The sequence below is a fragment of the Apodemus sylvaticus genome, chromosome 10 (assembly GCF_947179515.1).
Source record: "Apodemus sylvaticus chromosome 10, mApoSyl1.1, whole genome shotgun sequence".
Lineage (NCBI taxonomy): Eukaryota > Metazoa > Chordata > Mammalia > Rodentia > Muridae > Apodemus > Apodemus sylvaticus.
In genome coordinates this window covers 45,650,981-45,668,501 of record NC_067481.1, presented here as the reverse complement: position 1 = coordinate 45,668,501, position 17,521 = coordinate 45,650,981, and the positions used below count along the sequence as shown (strand labels likewise).

The window sequence follows — 17,521 nt, the reverse complement described above, 5'->3', positions numbered from 1 at the left end:
GCCTAACAGAAGCCTGCCTTCCCTGCAGTCCTCTGTGGGTAGGAGCAGAACAGACTTAGGTATTAGCTTGTGTGAACTCCAATGGCTAGCATCTGTGCCGTGTGAAAGCACTTTATGCAAGTCGGCTTGGTGGCAAAGGACTGTCATGCCAGTTACTTGGGAGACTTGAGGCAAGAGTACTGAAACATCAAGGGCTGCCTGGGCTGTACAGTTAGCGTCAATGTCAGCCTGGGCAACTCAAATCCAAAGTGAAGAGAGGGTCCGTGGGCTGCGGTGCAGTGGAGCTGTTCCAGCGCTTGCCCGCAGACATAAGGCTCTGGGTCCGTTCTCAGCACTGACGGAACCTGGCATAGTGCTGAAGGCCTGCAGCCCTGGCACTCGGTAATTACACACAGGAAGCTCGAAGTTCAGTGTCATCCTCACTTACAAATGGACTTTGAGCTGGTGGTGTATCACATGCCTGTGCTCCCAGCAACCAGAGGCAGAGGCAGGCAGATCTCTGTGAGTTCAAGGCCAGTCTGGTTTACAGAGATTCAGGACACATGATATTGCACACCTTTAACCCAAGCACTCAGGAAGCAGAAGCTGGCAGATCTCTAAGTTCCAGGACAGCCAGGGAATACAGTGAGACCCTTTCTCAAGACAAAACAAAGAAACAATAACAAAAGCACTGTCACGGATACCTACATAAGATGCGCCTTTAAAAAATTAAATAAAGAATGACTAGTCAGAGGTGTCCCTGTGGCAGGGACACTTAGGGACCAGACAACAGTTCTAGAGAGGAGAGGGGAGCTCATGCATGGTAGAGGTGAAGCAATGCTGACAGATACTTCCACAGAACTGCAAGGTTAGGTCTCTCCTCCCACCGTCCCCTACCCCCAAAGGAGGAAACAGACCAGACTGTCTAGGATAAGAAAGGGGGCGGAACACTGCCCCCACCCCCCAGAAAGAGGGTCTAAATAGCAGAGGCTCAGTCATGGGGAGTGTCTCAGCAGAAGTTTCCGCTTCTCCACAGGGAGAGACCCAAACAGTATTAGGCTCTCACTGTGTCTTGAGCTCTGAAGAAATGACTCCCACAAGGACCGGCACCTCAGGTGCTCTTCAGCCTCCCAGAGGCCCACTCACCCAGGGGCCTTGCCAAAGGTGGCAAGCTTTACCTCTGCCCATCTAGCTCATAGTCAAAGCCTAGGATGGAAAGTTAGGCTGAGGGCCCAGTGAGCCTGCTCCCAGAGAGATTCTATTTGTTTTGCTTCCCGCCCCCCAGACAGGGTTTCTCTGTGTAGCCCTGGCTGTTCTGGAACTCACTCTGTAGACCAGGCTGGTCTTGAACTCAGAAATCCACCTGCCTCTGCCTCCCAAGTGCTGGGATTATAGGCGCACGCCACCACTGCCCAGCGAGAGATTCTATTTGGATCCAGTTGCCAGGACCCTCCCTGTCCTCTACAGATTCAGCTAATGTCCCATCTCCGACAACAAAATGGGGCCTTATAGCGAGGCTCCAACAACTAAGTCCTGAAGGATGTGGGGAGGGGCTCTTTCCTAGCCCAGTGGGGTAGGTAGGTAACCCACTTCATGGGGCAGGAGGTGAAGGTGGATCTTGCCTTAACAAAGTCACCCACATGCCAGGCGGTGGTGGCGCACAGCCTGGTCTACAGAGTGAGTTCCAGGACAGCCAGGGCTATACAGAGAAACCCTGTTTTGAAAAAAACGAAAACAAAAAAACAAAAAAAAAGTCACCCACTTAGAAGAACGGAGGCAGGGTGCAGGTGTAGTCCCAGTGCGGGGTGCCTGGCTAGCATGATTAGGCTTTAAGTTTCAGCCCCAGCACAAAAAACTAAGCATAAGACAAACAGGGAGTGGAGCCTTGTCTTGTCTCATGGAGCCAGCAGGTGAAGAGTTAAAAAGTAGGGACTTCTAGAACCCGGGAAAAGTGCCCCACCCAGGGGAGGGGCCAGAGGGTTAAAAGCCTGCTTGTATGAGCGGGAAGAGACCAGACTGGCTCTCCCAGTCCAGAGGCTTCCCTGGACGGAAGCTCCAGCTCCAGGTAAGCAGTCCCGCTTACAGGTCTGCCCAGGGGGAAGCTCCTGCCTCAAGACTTTGTTTCTGTCTGTAACTCTGGATCCCGGGATCTGAATAGACCTTACTCCACCTACTTCCCTCTGTCTACTCCACCAGAGTTGCCCTCCTCCTTAAGCCACCTGGGTTATCCTGGACCACAGGATCAGGGAAATGCTGCTCTGGGAGGAAGAGCAGAGGTAGGGACTTGTGTGTCCATCCCTGACTGACCTTGGGCCAATCCCCTGGCTCTCTCCAAGCCTGCTGCTCACCCCCTCCTCCAGGGCCTCGGCTGGGATATCATCATATACTGTAAGTTTGTGATGAGACACTACAGTATAGATGATGTACTAGTCTGGGTACCCCAACTCTAGAGCCTGCCTGGTTTGCAGCAGAGATGCGGGAGTGCATGGGCTCACTGCTTGGCTTACCAAGCCTACTGGCAGCTGTGGCACTTGGGAGTGGCGAGGAAACCGTTACCATTACTGAGTTTAGTAATGGTAACGGTTCTCTTGCTGCTCCTACAAACTGTGCCAAGAAGAGCTCGTGACCCTGGAGCAGACTCCTGGAAGAAAAGGAGACCCAAGCTGACAAGAGAATGGGGGTGGGGAAATTGGTATATTTTTTTCTTCACTGTGCCAAAGAAATAAAAGATAAGAATAAGAACACTTGTCATTTAACTTTATTAGCATCCAAGGCTGGGTGGGAGGATGGGTGGGAGGATCTCTGGACTTCTGAGTTTAAAGCTAGCCTGATCTATGTAGGGACAGCCAGCTAGCCAGAGCTGTGGGGTGAGAACCCAGTCTTTAAAAAAAAAAAAAAAAAAAAAAAAAAAAAAAAAGGCCAGGCAGACGTGGCACACAGCCTTAATTCCAGAACTCAGGAAAGGACAGGTGGATCTCTATGAGCTCAAGGCCAGCCTGGTCTATAGAGAGAGAGGACAGCCAGGGATACAACAAAACACCCTGTCTTGAAATATCAAAAAAGGAAACACAGGTCCTTATGGAACTTCAAGGTGAGGAACTTGGGGGAGAAGAAAAAATTTGTGTTCCTACCAACAACTGGAAACTCAGAGCAAGAGTTTGGTTCCAATGCTAGCAGAGGCGGGATGTGACTTAGAACCATGGAGCTCTAGGATGTGGTTTAGCATATGCCCAGATAACTGAGACCCTAGGCAGAGGAACTACCTGAGAACTGAGCTAAGGGAGCTTCTCTCCTCCAATGGAGACACGGCAGTGCCAGGCTGGCTAGCAGCTAGTCAGTGTCCATGGCCCTTCCCAGTCCTGTAGACCCCTGTGACAGGGTAGTTCTAGTCAGTGACTCTGCCAGAAGCTTGAGCAGGAATCCGTTGGGAGAAGTGACAGAGGATGGTCATTTGAGGAGTTTCACAGAGAGGCGGATGAGAACGTCACAGAGGAAAATGTCCATGAGGTCTCGGCCCACTTCCTGTGCAATCTGGGAGATCAAGAGGCCCTTCTGACCAATCAGGATCCGCTGCAAGTGGTGAGAGGAGAGGCACATGGTTCTGCTCTCAGGCTGCTCACATGGGGACAAGGCCCTGGTTAACACTGCTGCGCTTCTCTGAGCGCCCCTCACTTACCACATGAGACTCTTTGGACACCAGAAGGTTCTGTTGGATCACTAGCTCCCCACTTGGTCCTTCCTCCCATATCACTGTCTTCTGTAGAAGGAGACATCATGACTAGTCAGGCAGGCTCATCTCTGTATCTCTTGGTACCCAACTGTTCCAGGTGCGTGCCTGCTACATAGGCCCTGGGCCCTTTTACTCTGCCCGCACCTGCTGCACATTGTAGGGCACCTCCTCAGGCAGGTACTCTAGGAGCTTCTCTCTGATTTTATTGGCACAGATCTCTTCAGGTGTCTGGCTAGTGAGGACTCCACTGTGGAACTCCCAGGGTCCTGGCTGGGCCTGGGTCAGAAGGTATTGCTGTGGGAACAAAGGAAGAGTAGGTTCTTAACTCTCATCAGAACATTTATTTATGTAGACTTCTAGGGCCTCATGTGATATCACAGGGCCTCATGTAGCCCAAGCTGACCTTAAAATTGCTACGTCGTAGCTAAGGCTAGTGAATTCTTGACCCTCCTTTAGTCTGACAAGTCCTGGGACTATTGGGGTAAGCTACCACAACTGACTGTAATGCCTTTTTAAAGATGAGATCTCAGGCAGATCAAGCTGGCCTTGTACATCCTAATTTGTCCAGACTGGTAACAAACTTCCAATCTTCCTGTCTCTACCTCCTAAATGCTACAATTACAGGTATGCACCCCCCATTTCTGGTTTATGTGGGGCAAGATATTGAATCCAACACACCATGAGACAAGCATTCTACCAACTGAGATACATTCCTAAATTTGTTTTTGGCTTCTGTGTTGCCTGACTGGCCTAGAACTCATAATGAAGACCAGGTTGACCTCAAACTGAGTAATCCTTCTACCTCTGCCTCCTGAGTGCTAGGACAACAGCAGTGTGCCACCGCACCTGGTTATTTCAGTTTCCTGAGACAGGGTCTCATTGTAACTGAAGCTCTTCTTGAATTCACTATGTGGTTGAAAATGACCTTGAAATCCAGATTTTCTTGCCTTGACCTTTCAAGTGCTGGGATTACAAACAAATTACCACAGCCAGACTTTTTTGTCTTTTAGAAGACAGGATCTTGGTGGCTTATCAGGCTGGTCTGGATGAGGCCTAGAAGCGGTAGATTATGGGCAGGGCTAACTGACCTTCAGTGTGTTCACATCTTTGTTGTTTAGTGCCGATAACATGAAGATCTCCTGGAAGTAGGGCCAGCCAGTTCTCTGAGGGTTTCTCACTGAGCGTGCATTTGGGTCCTTAGTTTCAGGGCCAGGGCAGTGGGTGCCGGAGCCTGAGCGCAAGGCCTGCTTGATATTAAGCTTCTTGCCATTGACTACACCTTCAGTGAGGGCTGCTGTCAGCTCCAGGAGAACTGACTTCTGCTTCAGGCAATCTACCTGGACACGTGGGATGAACAAGGCACATGGTGAGAGCGATGGGACCCTGGAAGGAAAACTCCCTCTCACGCGGGCAGTCCTCACCTTGTTTAAGACGAGGATGCTAGGGACCTGGGAGAACTTGGTCAAGCACTGCAGCACCTGGGGGCTTAGCCGGCTCCTGGTCCACTTGTCTGACACATCCACAAGAACTACGACTAGAAGGTGGCAGGACAGACAAAAGAATATCTATAACCTTCCTCCTGACTCATAACAAGTTCCTGGCCATGGGTCCCTGCCAGACCTCAGCTCCCAAACTCCCAGGAATGAAAGGCCCTGTTAATAGGGCTCCAGATCTTTAGTTTAAGTCTAACCAAGATCAGCAGATTCCATGCTTGTCCATGGATCTTCCAGCAAAGAGCGCTCCAGATGGTGCCTGAAGAACAAATGTCTCGTCAGGAAGGTTTATGACTCATCAGTTCTTATGAGGACTGGCAGATAACAGGGAACACTTCCAGCTTCGATGAACAAATATTCCCTCCCCCTTCCCTCCCCCTTTTCTCTTTCTCTTTTTTTTTTTATCACCACCCTCCCCCACCTCAACACACACACAAATATCTGTTCCCACAGCTAATACCTCTTCTGTTTAACAGGACTGATGATGCCAGGTGTGTCAAGCAGAATCTAGAATCAGAAAGATACCCACACCACCCCCCAAAAAGAAAAGATTTTTTAATGGACTAGTGGAGAAAAAGGGCACACACACTTCACACTTTAGGTCCTAGGATTCAATCCATGGCTTTATTCATATTAGGTAAGTATTCAAGGATTTCAACAAGATTTGCAGAGTCACAAGAGGCTTTTTATTTTTTTACTTTTTTACTTTGCCAAGGTCTCACTTGTAGTCCTGACTGTTTTGGAATTCTCTATGTGTAACAGGCTAGACTTGAACTCAAGAGGTCCACCTGCCTCTGCCTCCCAAGTGCAGTAATTAAAGACGTGCACTAGCACACACAGTTAGAGAAAGGCCATCTCTGATATCAGCATTCTGCCTTTCCTTCAAACCTTTGATGTCAGCATTCTGCCTTTCCTTCATGGGCAAACTGTTACTGATCTTAGACCTCTTACCCTTCAGTACTTTTTCAATGCTAATGGGACCCCAAGGGAAGAGAGTAACTATGAATAAACAAAAGATCAGTGCTGGAGATGTTGCTCGAGGGCAGAATGCTTGGGTAGCACTCTTTAGATCCCCAGCACTACACAAAAGAAAACACACAAAACCAGAGTTCAGTGTTGAATTACTTTGTTTGGTCAGGTGAGATATCACATTCTTATAATCCCAGACTAAGGAGGCAGAGGCAAGAGATCATTTAAAGTTTAAGGAAAGATTGGCCTACAAATTGAGTTCAGTTTCAGTCAGGGCTACATGGTAAGACCCTATCACCAAAAGTTTAAAAAGAAAATACTGCTGGGTGGTGGTGGCGCACACCTGCAATCCCAGCACTCTGGGAGGCAGAGGCAGGTGGATTTCTGAGTTTGAGGCCAGCCTGGTCTACAGAGTGAGTTCCAGGACAGCCAGGGCTATACAGAGAAACCCTGTCTCGAAAAAAACCAAATCCAAAAAAAAAAAAAAAGAAAGAAAAGAAAATACTGAGAGCTGTATGTCTTGTACCTGAGCACCTGAAAGATGGGAATAGGCAGGAAGATCATCAATCCAAGGTTGTCTATGGTTATACACGGAAGGGAAGCCAACCTGGTTCCGCAAGACTGTCTCAAATACAAAGAACGGGATGGCTTGGTTGGTGAAGGTGCATGCTGCCAAGCCTGACAACCTGAGTTTGGTGCCAGGACCCACACCGGGTGAAAAAAGACAAGTGAATCCTGTAAGTTAACCTCTGACCTCCAGACGAGCACTACGGCACATGAGCACACACAAATAACTTCGGAATAGAGGGCAAAGGGGAAGGCAGAGGGAGAACTACCTGGAGCCTTAAGGGAATCCTCAGAATTGAATCTCTGCATTGTTTCTTTTTTATTCTTTTGAGACTGGGTCTTATGTTTGTTTGTTTGAAGACAGAGTTCCTCTGTGTACTCTGGCTGTCCTGGAGCTCACTCTGTAGACCAGGCTGGCCTTGAACTCAGAGATTGGCTTGCCTCTGCCTTCTGAGTGTTGGGATTAAAGGACTGAGCCACCACCACCAGTATGGAACTGAATTATCACTTATTTTTATTTATTTATTTGATTGGTTGGTTGGGAGGTTTGGGGTTTTTGTTTGTTTTTGTTTGTTTGTTTGTTTGTTTTGTTTTAAGACTGGGTTTCTCTGTGTAACAGCCCTAGCGATCCTGGTCCTGGAATACACTTTGTAGACCAGAGATATCACAGAGGATCTGCCTCCTCTCCCTCCTCTGCCTCCCAAGAACTGGGATTAAAAGCATGGGCCACACCACTACCAGGCATTTTTTTTAAAGGCTAATTGCTTGGTTTCACTGTCTTCTGCAGCACTTCTGTGAGTACCTACCACCTGGGTCTCCTTCTCTGTGATGACCCCCAGAGCTTGACATCGAGTGGTGTGCACTTTCTTTGAGACAGGAAACACCTTCCAGGAAGAAAGAGGTTCCAGTGAGATCCCAGATCTCTCCCAGGCCACCCACAAAAGAAAAGCAAGAAGTGAGTGGAAAAAAGATAAAGATGGGTACAGAGGGCCTGGAGAGAGTCTAACGGAAACAGAATTACTTCCTCTTCCAGAGGACCTAGGTTCAATTCCCAGCTCCTAAGTGGTGGCTCACAACTGACTGTCACTCCAGTTTCAGAGGACCCAACACCTTTTTCTGGCTCCTATGTGTACCAGGCACACAAGCAGTACACATACTTGCAGGCAAAACACCCATGGACAGAAAATAATGTGTAAAAAGGGAGGTGTAGAGATTGGAATGAGATTATCTGTGGCATACTTTACGGCCCAGCAGCTGATTGGAAAGTGTTGACTTCCCTGCATTTGGGGCTCCCAGGAGGACCACTCGGAGGACCCGTGGATTCTCAGGCATGTCAGGAGTATGGACCAAGAGCAGATTCTGCTCATCTGTGTTAGGATGAGAACAGGAGTGATGACTAGGGGGTCATCAGCATGAAAGATGAGCACACCAGGCAGAAGCCACCCGCTCTTAACGTCAAGACTAGTTTGGCATTTGACTTTACCTCATTTCATCAGGTATGTAACCTCTCTAAGTCTCTTAGTGTTTTCATGTAATGTGGTATCACATTAACTATCTATGAATAACTTCTTTTTCACAATGACAACTGTATAGAAAAAAAATGTTCAACACAGGCTGGGGCTGGTGATACATTTGTAATCAAAGCCCTTAAGAGGTTTAAACAAGAGAGGATTGCCTTTGAGAGCAAGGCCAGCCTGGGCTACATAACTAGAAGCAGCCTCAAAAAGCAAAATCACCACACTTAAATTATACCGGAGAAACAGCATTTTATAAAATAGATGTGGCGCCTCGAATTTGAAATCCCAACATGCAGGAGGTTGGGGATAGTGAGCTCCAGGTTATCCTGGTCTAGAATGAAACTGTCTCAATGTCACCTTGAAAGAAAATAGCACTTTCTCAAGTAGCATGGACTCTAGTCTGGTAGGAGACCAGGCACTGTTAATTGCAATACAGTATCATACAGAGAGACTGAAACATTTTGCAGAACCTTCATAGCAGCATAGGGTACCACAGTCAAGAGTTGAAGTTTTTCTGGAGCTGGAAACCGTCTGGCTTCCACCTCCTCAGTGTATGCACTACAGGCATGCACCATAAGGCCTACTTAATTTACGATTGAAACAAGTAGATAGGACTCAAGATCCATTTATTGGATCTTACACTGCTTGCTATATGAGGGCAGAGGGAGACAACTTTGCCTTAACTAATGTCTTTGGTGAGCATTACTGATTATGACCAACATAAGTGTTAGGTTCTTCACATTCCTAAAACTCTTTATGTTGTTGTTGTTATATTTATTTATTTGTGTGTCAGGGGAAGCTTATGGAAGTCATAGCAAAACTTTCTGGTTCTCGATTTCCACCATATGGGTCCCAATGACTGAACTCAGGTTGTTAAGCAACAAGAGTCTTTGTCTGCTATTTCACAGACCCTCGTTTTCAAACTCTTTAACAGCCTTCACCAGTCGCCTCTCGCTGGGCTCAGATTTATTTTTTATTAAATGAGAGGTTAAACTGATATTCCCAAAGGCATAGGAATTTAACTTAAGATACATGATTTCTACTGCTAAAACCATCAGAGGCCGGTCATGGCCAACACCTGTAATCCCAAAACTTAAAAGGCTGCAGAGGGAAGATTCGAGTTCTAAGCCAGTTTGGGCTACACATCAAAACCTGTCATAGAAGAGAATACCTATAACTAATATAGCTGGACCCTTTACCTCTGTGCACCGACACCGCGGGGACGCTCGGAACCAACGAACTGTCAGGCTGAGGGAATCCAAGGATATGGTCCAAGGCGGAGTCCTGACCATAACGACTAGAGGCTGGAGCCAGGAGGGGACCAGAGAAAGTGGCGCCCACGACACAGGACACGCACCTCACCTGGCTACCTAGAAGACAGCCGAGCGTAGCAACCCTTTCCCTCCCTGCAAGCGAACCCACCCGCCAGGCCCCTAGCAAAGCCCGAACTAGCCCAGTGCAGTTCCGCCCGGGGGCAGCCATTTTGCCGCAATGCACCCTGGTACCGATCAGAAGCGCGACACGATTGGACCAAGAAGCCATAGACCAACGAGTGGGAGAAAGCTAGATCGGCCCAAACAGAACTGAGGCACACGGGATACCCACGGAGGCGTAGGTAACGACGATATTCAGAGGCGAAGGAAAGGCAAAATTGTGCTGTATTTAATGTGTAAGCATAACAGTCGTCTTGGACTCCCAAACACACCATTTCTCCTGCCAAAGTTGTGTAAACGAGCTTTTTAACCATGTCTTCCTAATGACATTCTTCCAGAAGACAAGCCGCAGAAACTCCTTTTAGCGCCTCAAGAGGAGAAACTCTCTTAGTGCTAGGAGTAGGCGTGGGCATGGGAAAGGGCTCTAGGCTGCATTTCACTAGATTTTTTTTTCTTTTCTTTTTTTTTTAAAGTGCTTTCTTCCCTCAACCCTGCAGGATCCTTTCTTATTTTTTCTTCAGCTGTGTTTTAGCTGGGCGTGGCAGTCTAAGTTAGGGTTACTATAGTTGTGATGAAATACCATAACCAAAAGCTACTTGGGGAAGAAAGGGTTTTATTCGGTTTATATATCCTGACTCACAATCCACTGAGGGGAGCCAAGAAAGGGGTTCAAACCAGAAATCTGGACACAGGAGCTGATGCAGAATCATGGAGGGCTGCTGCTTACTGGCTTGCTCCTCATGGCTTATTCAGCCTGCTTTCTTTCTTTCTTTTTTTTGGGGGTGGTGGTGGTGGATTTGTTTTGTTTTGTCTTGTTTTGTTTTGTTTCAAGACAGGGTTTCTCAGTATAGCCCTGGCTGTCCTGGAACTCACTCTGTAGACCAGGCTGGCCTCTAACTCAGAAATATGCCTGCCTCTGCCTCCCAGAGTGCTGGGATTACAGGCGTGCACCACCACTGCCCGGCTCAGCCTGCTTTCTTATAGCATCTAGGAACACCAGCCTAGGGGTGGCACCACTCACAATGCCTGGCTCCTCCCACATCAATAACTAATTAAGAAAATGCCTACAGCCCAATCTTATGGAGGCAATTTCTCAATTGAATTCCCTCCTCTGAGATGACACCAGCTATGTCAAGTTAACATAAAACTAGCCAGCACAGGTTGAAGCCTCAGTTAAAGAATGGTTCTGTGGTAAACATTCCTGTTGGGCAGCAGACTGTATTTACCTCCCTAAATATCAGCTCCTATCTATTCTCTGAGACAAAATCTTTTTTTTTTTTTTTTTGGTTTTGGTTTTGTTAAGACAGGGTTTCTCTGTGTAGCCCTGGCTGTCCTGGAACTCACTCTGTAGACCAGGCTGGCCTCGAACTCAGAAATCCACCTGCCTCTGCCTCCCAGAGTGCTGGCATTACAGGCGTGCGCCACCACCGCCCAGCCGACAAAATCTTACTGGAGGAAAATGAACAGAAATAACAAAACGAACAAAGAAGGTTGCTATATGTGGTGGAGCATTCTTGTAACCCCAACATTTGGAAGCTGAAGGCAAAAGAATGAGGATGTTCAGGACCAACCTGGGATGAACACTTGTCTTAAAAAAGGGTGGGGGGGAGGAGGGCTGGGGGGACGGGGCAGGGGCGGCACCAGGCAGTGGTGGTGCACACCTTTAATCCCAGCACTTGGGAGGCAGAGGCAGGCTGGATTCTGTGTTTGAGGCAGGCGAGCCTAGTCTACAGAATGAATTCCAGGACAGCCAGGGTTGTACAGATAAACCCCATCTTGGGGGGAAAAAAACATAAAAAAGGAGGGGCAAGGGGGTGGGAACCTGCAGATTAGATGTCTTTAATCCCAGGACTTGGGGGGATGTGGAAGGAGGGTGATCTCTGTAAATTGGAAGTCAACTTGATCTACCTAGTCAATCCTAGGCAAGCCGGGGATACATGGGGGATACATGGTAAGACCACGTTTGTAAATAAATAAAACAGAATATAATAAAATGTCAGGGAACATGGATAAACTGGTGAGAGCAGTTGTTGTTCAGGCTTGGTGGCCTGAATTCCAACCGTAGAACCTACTATCAAGGCACAGAGAATTGGCTCGTGAAAAGTTGTCCTTACACTTCATCTCACATCACACACACACACACACACACACACACACACACACATACAGAGAGAGAGAGACAGAGAGAGACAGAGAGACAGATAAACAGACAGAAGAAATGTTTAAGCCGGTCAGTGGTGGCACACACCTTTAATCCCAGCACTCAGGAGGCAGAGGCAGGCGGATTTCTGAGTTTGAGGGAAGCCTGGTCTACAGAGTGAGTTCCAGGACAGCCAGAGCTACACAGAGAAACCATAAGCTGACCAATGTGGGTGCTCTGGGAATTGGGAATTGAACTTGGTTCCTTTTGAAAGAGAAACACATGCTTTTAAGAACTAAACTATTTATTCGGCCTGTGGCTTGTTATTTTTTGCACTACTGGTGACTCAACACAGCATTTCTCTAATAGTAGGAAAATTCTTCCCACTGAGTTACGTCTCGAAATAATTTTTTTCCTTTTTTTCTCTCCAACTTTCTTTTCTCAGATAAGGTCTTGTCATAGAGCCCAGACTGACTTGGGACTCACTTTTTCTCCTTTGTTTATTCATCTATTATTTATTTATTCAGTTTATATCCCGATTACAGCCCTTCTCCCAGTCCACCCTAAACAGCCCACCCAACCCCTTCCCTTCTCCTCTGAGAAGGGGAGCGAGCCCCTCTCCCATGAATACCAACCTACCCACATCATGTCACTTCAGGACTGGGCAATCCTCTCACTGAGCTCAGACAAGGCAGCCCAGTTAGGGGAACAAGATCCACAGGGAGGCAGCCAAGTCCAGGACAGCCCCTGCTCCAGTTGTTAGGGGAGCCCAACTGAAAACCAAGCTGCACATCCAGGGGCCAGGTTAGTTGACTCTGTTGGTCTTCTGTGTAGTCCCTGTCCCCTCCGGGTCCCTCAATTCTTCCCCCAGTTATTCCCCCAAGACTTTCTGAGCTCCAGCAAATGTTTGGCTGTGGGTCTCTGCATCTGTTTCCTGTCAGCTCCTGGGCGAGCCTCTCAGAGGACAGTAATGCGAGGCTTCTGTCTGTAAGCATAACAAGGTATCATCAGTTAGTGTCCGGGATTGATTCTTGCCCATGAGAAGGGTCTTAATTTGGACTGGTCTTTAGTAGTCCTTCAGTCTTGACTCCATCTTTGTCAATTTTGGGTCAGAGGTTTTGTGGGTGAGTTGGTATCCTTATCACTCCACTGGGATTCCTGCCTGGCTACAGGAAGTGGTCACTTCAGCCTCCTTATCTCCCTCCAACTGCTAGAAGTCTCAGCTGGACTTCCTCTCAGACTCCCTGGAGTCTCCCCCATCCCAGGTCCTACAGATATCATCTCCCAGCCCCCAACCCCACCAGATGCTGATTTCCTTTCATTCTCCACCCCTCTCTCACCCCCACTCCCCACAACTGATCTCCATCCTTCCCTTTCCCCTTCCCTCTTCTCCCCAGTACCCTCCTCCCTCCACCTTGATGACTACTTTATTTCCCCTTTCTGAGTGAGATTCAGCATCCTTGTTTGGGCCTCCTTTTTTGATTTCTTCCTTTTTTTAAAAATTTTTTTTTTCAAGACAGGGTTTCTTTGTGTAGCCCTTGCTGTCCTGGAACTCACTCTGTAGACCAGGCTGGCCTTGAACTCAGAAATCCTCTTGCCTCTGCCTCCCTAGTGCTGGGATTAAAGGCTGCGCCACCACTGCGTAGCTTGGGCCTCCTTTTTATTTAGCCTTTTTGCTTCTGTGGATTGTGTGGGTATCCCGTACTTTATGGCTAATATCCACTTATAAGTGAGTACATACCATACATGTCCTATTGGGTCTGGGTTAACTCACTCAGTACTAGCCTTTAACTTGCAGAGACCTTCCTGTCTCTATTTCCAAGTATTGGAATTAGAGACATATGCCACTGCAAGAGACTGGCCATTTCATATAGCACCTCTAGGAACTATAATATTTGGTTTCTAGAAGTAAAATAACTTGTCTTGCTAGATTTTTTATATTTATTTATTTGTGATTTTTTTTTGAGACAGAGTATCTCTGTGTAGCTCTGTCTGTCCTAAAACTCACTCTGTAAACCAAGCTGTCTGTCCTCTGCCTACCCCTGTGACTAAAGGCATACGTCACCACATCTGGCTAGGAAAGATATTTATTGATGAACTAATATTCTTTGACTGACTTCTCACTGAGCCAGGCAATGTGCTACAGGCCTTTAATATGAGGCTGGTGGATCTCTCTCTATGAGTTTCAAGGCCAGCCTTGTCTACATAGCTAGTTCTATATCAGCCAAAGCTTCCTGGTGAGACCTTCCTTGTGTCAACAAATACCCTACTCATTGGTTACCCCTAACAATGACTAACTGAAGCCATAAGAGGAAACCTCTTTCCCACTCACTCCCTTTCAGCCTCAGAACTACCTCAGTTTGTAAGTGTGAGGTAGCTCGGGCTCTGATTCTTACGGAGATCCTCCGGTCTGCCTGTTCATTCCCCCAATAAAGTTGTGCAGTGTCTTCAGTCCCTCATTCCCTTATCTGGTTTTCCTCCTTCCTGACCTTTCAAGTGTCACACTGACTTATGTATTTGAGATGGTGTCCTGTGGCCCATGCTGGCTTGTAATTTTATGTGAAGCTAAATAGGTAGAGACTGGCTTCAATTCCTGCTCCTTCTGTCTTTACTGAGTGCTGGGATTATAGGTATATGACTGAGCTCAAAGGTTTCTGTGTTCATTTACAGTGATGGATGGAATTGAACCTAGGATCTCCTGGATGCTAGCCAAATGCCCATTTACTGAGCTATATACTGAGCTATATTCTATGTTCTTATCCCCAACCCCCACCACACACCCCCATATACACTGTGATTAAAGGCATAGTCCATCAACCCCAGCTATTATTTTTGAGACAGGATCTCAGGTACTCAAAGATGCTACTAATCTAGCTTTTCTTTTTTTTTTCTTTTAAGATTTATTTTATGGGGGCTGGAGAGATGGCTCAGCGGGTAAGAGCACCGACTGCTCTTCCAAAGGTCATGAGTTCAAATCCCAGCATCCACATGGTGGCTCACAACCATCCGTAAAGAGATCTGACACCCTATTCTGGTGTCTGAAGACAGCTATAGTGTACTTACATATAATAAATAAATAAATATTTTAAAAAAAGATTTATTTTATGTATATGAATACACTATAGCTCTTCAGTCACACCAGAAGAGGACATCAGATCCCATTACAGATGGTGGTGAGCCACCGTGTGGTTGCTGGGAATTGAACTCAGGACCTCTGGAAGAGCAGTCAGTGCTCTTAACCAGTGAGCCATCTCTCCAGCCCTAGCTTCTATTTTTTTTTTTTTTGAGACAGGGTTTCTCTGTATAGTCCTGGCAATCTTGGAACTCACTCTGTAGACCAGGCTGGCCTCGAACTCAGAAATCCACCTGCCTCTGCCTCCCAAGTGCTGGGATTAAAGGCATGTGCCACCACTGCCCGGCTCTAGCTTCTATTTCTAAATACTGGAAATATAGTCACACACTATCATGTCTGTTTTATTTGGTGCTGGAAATAGAACCCAGGACTTCATGCAGGCTAGGTAAATGGTTTACCAACAGATTACATTCTTAGGCATTTAATCTTTTTTTTTTTCCAGAAAACATTTGAAGCCGGGGTGAAGTGGTACATGCCTTTAATCCCAAGACTCAGGAGGCAACAGCAGGTGAATATCTGAGTTTAAGACCATCCTCCATCCTGTTCTATGAAATGAGTTCCGGGACAGCCAGAGCTACCCAGAGAAACTCTGTCTCTAAAAACCAATATATAAAACCCTAGCCAGGCAGTGGTGGCGCACGCCATTAAACCCAGCACTTGGGAGGTAGAGGCAGGCGAATTTCTGAGTTGAGGCCAGCCTGGTCTACAGAGTGAGTTCCAGGACAGCCAGGACTACACAGAGAAACCCTGTCTTGAAAAACCAAAAACCAAACCAAAACAAACAAACAAACAAAAAAACAAAAACAAAAAAAAATCCCAGTACTTGGGAGGCAGAGGAAGGCAGATTTCTGAGTTTGAGGCCAGCCTGGTCTACAGAGTGAGTTCCAGGACAGCCAGGGCTACACAGTGAAACCCTGTCTCGAAAAGCCAACCAACCTACCAACCAACCAACCAAACAAATAAACAAAAAAACCCTGTATCTAAAACACCAGTACATAAATAAAAGTAAAAAAAGTAAAAACAAAAGGTTTAAATATGTATGTCCCTTATATTTTGTTTAACCTGTCTACTAATTATAAAGCCAGAAATTGTTCCACTCAGAAAACTTTCAACCCAAAATTTGCCCACAAGATGTGCAGGGATAAAGATGGAGTAAAGATTGAGGGAACATCCAACCCATGACTGCCCAATTTGAGATCCATCCCATGGGAGAGAGCCAACCGCTGACACTATTAATGATACTCTGCTGTGCTTGCAGACAGGAGCCTGGCATAACTGTCTCCTGAGAGGCTTCTTCCAGCAGTGAAGGGAGGCGGGGGCAGAGACCAACAGCCAAACATCAGCAGTTGGGGGAGCCTTGTGGAAGAGTGGAGGATAGGACTGAGCGAGCCGGAGGGGTCAAGGACACCCCAAAAAGACTATATGTCAACTAACCTGAGCCCATGGGGGCTCACGGAGACTGGGCTACCAATCAGGGAGCATACAGGGGCTGGACCCAGACCCTCTACAAATCTGCAGCAGATGTGCAGCTTGGTCTTCATGTGGGTCCCCTAACAAGTGGCGTGGGTTCTGTCTCAGGCTCTGTCCCCTGCCACTGGATCCTCTTCTCTAACTGGACTGCCTGGTTGGGCCTTAGTGGAGAGGATGTGCCTAGTCCTGCTGGGTCTAGATATCCCATGGTGGAGTGGTACCCAAGGGGAGATTCCCCTTCTCTGAGGAGAAGAAGAGGAAACAGTGGGGCAGGGATTTATAAGGTTGGGACTGGGAAGAGAGGAGGGAGCAGGGCTGAGATCAGGATGTAGAGTGAATTTTAAAAATGTAAAAAATGGGGAGCTGGAGAGATGGCTCAGAGGTTAAGAGCACTGACTGCTCTTCCGGAGGTCCTGAGTTCAAATCCCAGCAACCACATGGTGGCTCACAACCATCTGTAATGAGACCTGACACCCTCTTCTGGTGTGTCTGAAGATAGCTATGGTATATGCACATATAATAAATAAATCTTTAAAAAAATGTAAAAAATGAATAAAGCCAGAAATCCTAGGTTTAATTTTTAGCTTGTTTATTGCTATTTATTTATCCAAATAGCTTATAATGGCCTTGAACTTGCTATGTAGCTAAGGATGACCTTGAAATGTGACTATTTCTGCCACTTCAGGCTCCATTTTCTATTGTATGACCCTGAGTAAGAAATATCTCTTAACTTTAGTTTTCTCCTCTATTAGATGAGGATAATGATAGCACCTTTGCAAAGTTATTATGATTAAGAGAACTGGCACAGCCTGAGTGCTGGTGCATTCCTGGAATTCCCGCGCTCAGGAGGCAGAGGTAGGAGGACCAGTCATACATTTTAGGCCAGATGCTGGCTGCTGTTATTGTGTGTCCCCTCATGTGCACTGAAATCTAGAAAGACTAAGTCTGTATATAGTGCTTACTGCCCTATCTACTGTGTGGTGAAGATTAGGTACTCTGTATTTGCTCTGTGATAGGGTCTCACTTTGTAGACCAGGCTGGCCTGAAAACTTCAGCTCAAGTTGGTCTTGAGTTTGTGATGATCCTCCTG

At 47.1% G+C, this 17,521-nt stretch overlaps 1 protein-coding gene and 1 long non-coding RNA gene across 2 annotated transcripts; one reads left to right on the top strand and one right to left on the bottom strand.

Annotated features, from left to right (window-relative positions):
• Window positions 1–1,997: 1,997 nt before the first annotated feature.
• Window positions 1,998–2,721, top strand: LOC127694572 (uncharacterized). The gene is made up of 3 exons (XR_007979825.1): window positions 1,998–2,044; window positions 2,176–2,255; window positions 2,597–2,721. It is a non-coding gene; the product is annotated as an uncharacterized LOC127694572 (long non-coding RNA).
• Window positions 2,720–9,755, bottom strand: Eral1 (Era like 12S mitochondrial rRNA chaperone 1). The gene is made up of 10 exons (XM_052196080.1): window positions 9,455–9,755; window positions 7,978–8,105; window positions 7,545–7,622; window positions 5,663–5,709; window positions 5,400–5,461; window positions 5,131–5,243; window positions 4,798–5,046; window positions 3,854–4,003; window positions 3,656–3,736; window positions 2,720–3,549 (listed from the first exon to the last, which is right to left on the bottom strand). The coding sequence occupies exons 1-10, from the start codon at window positions 9,735–9,737 to the stop codon at window positions 3,427–3,429; spliced, it is 1,314 nt and encodes a 437-aa protein (XP_052052040.1). The 5' UTR covers window positions 9,738–9,755; the 3' UTR covers window positions 2,720–3,426.
• Window positions 9,756–17,521: the final 7,766 nt, after the last annotated feature.

Excerpts from the sequence above, each read along its gene's own strand:
- Eral1 (XM_052196080.1), bottom strand. The coding sequence starts at position 9,737 with ATGGCTGCCCCCGGGCGGAACTGCACTGGGCTAGTTCGGGCTTTGCTA. Across the intron at positions 5,047-5,130 it reads GCATCCTCGTCTTAAACAAG|GTAGATTGCCTGAAGCAGAA; the intron begins GTGAGGACTGCC and ends CCACGTGTCCAG. Across the intron at positions 3,550-3,655 it reads TGTCCAAAGAGTCTCATGTG|CGGATCCTGATTGGTCAGAA; the intron begins GTAAGTGAGGGG and ends CACCACTTGCAG.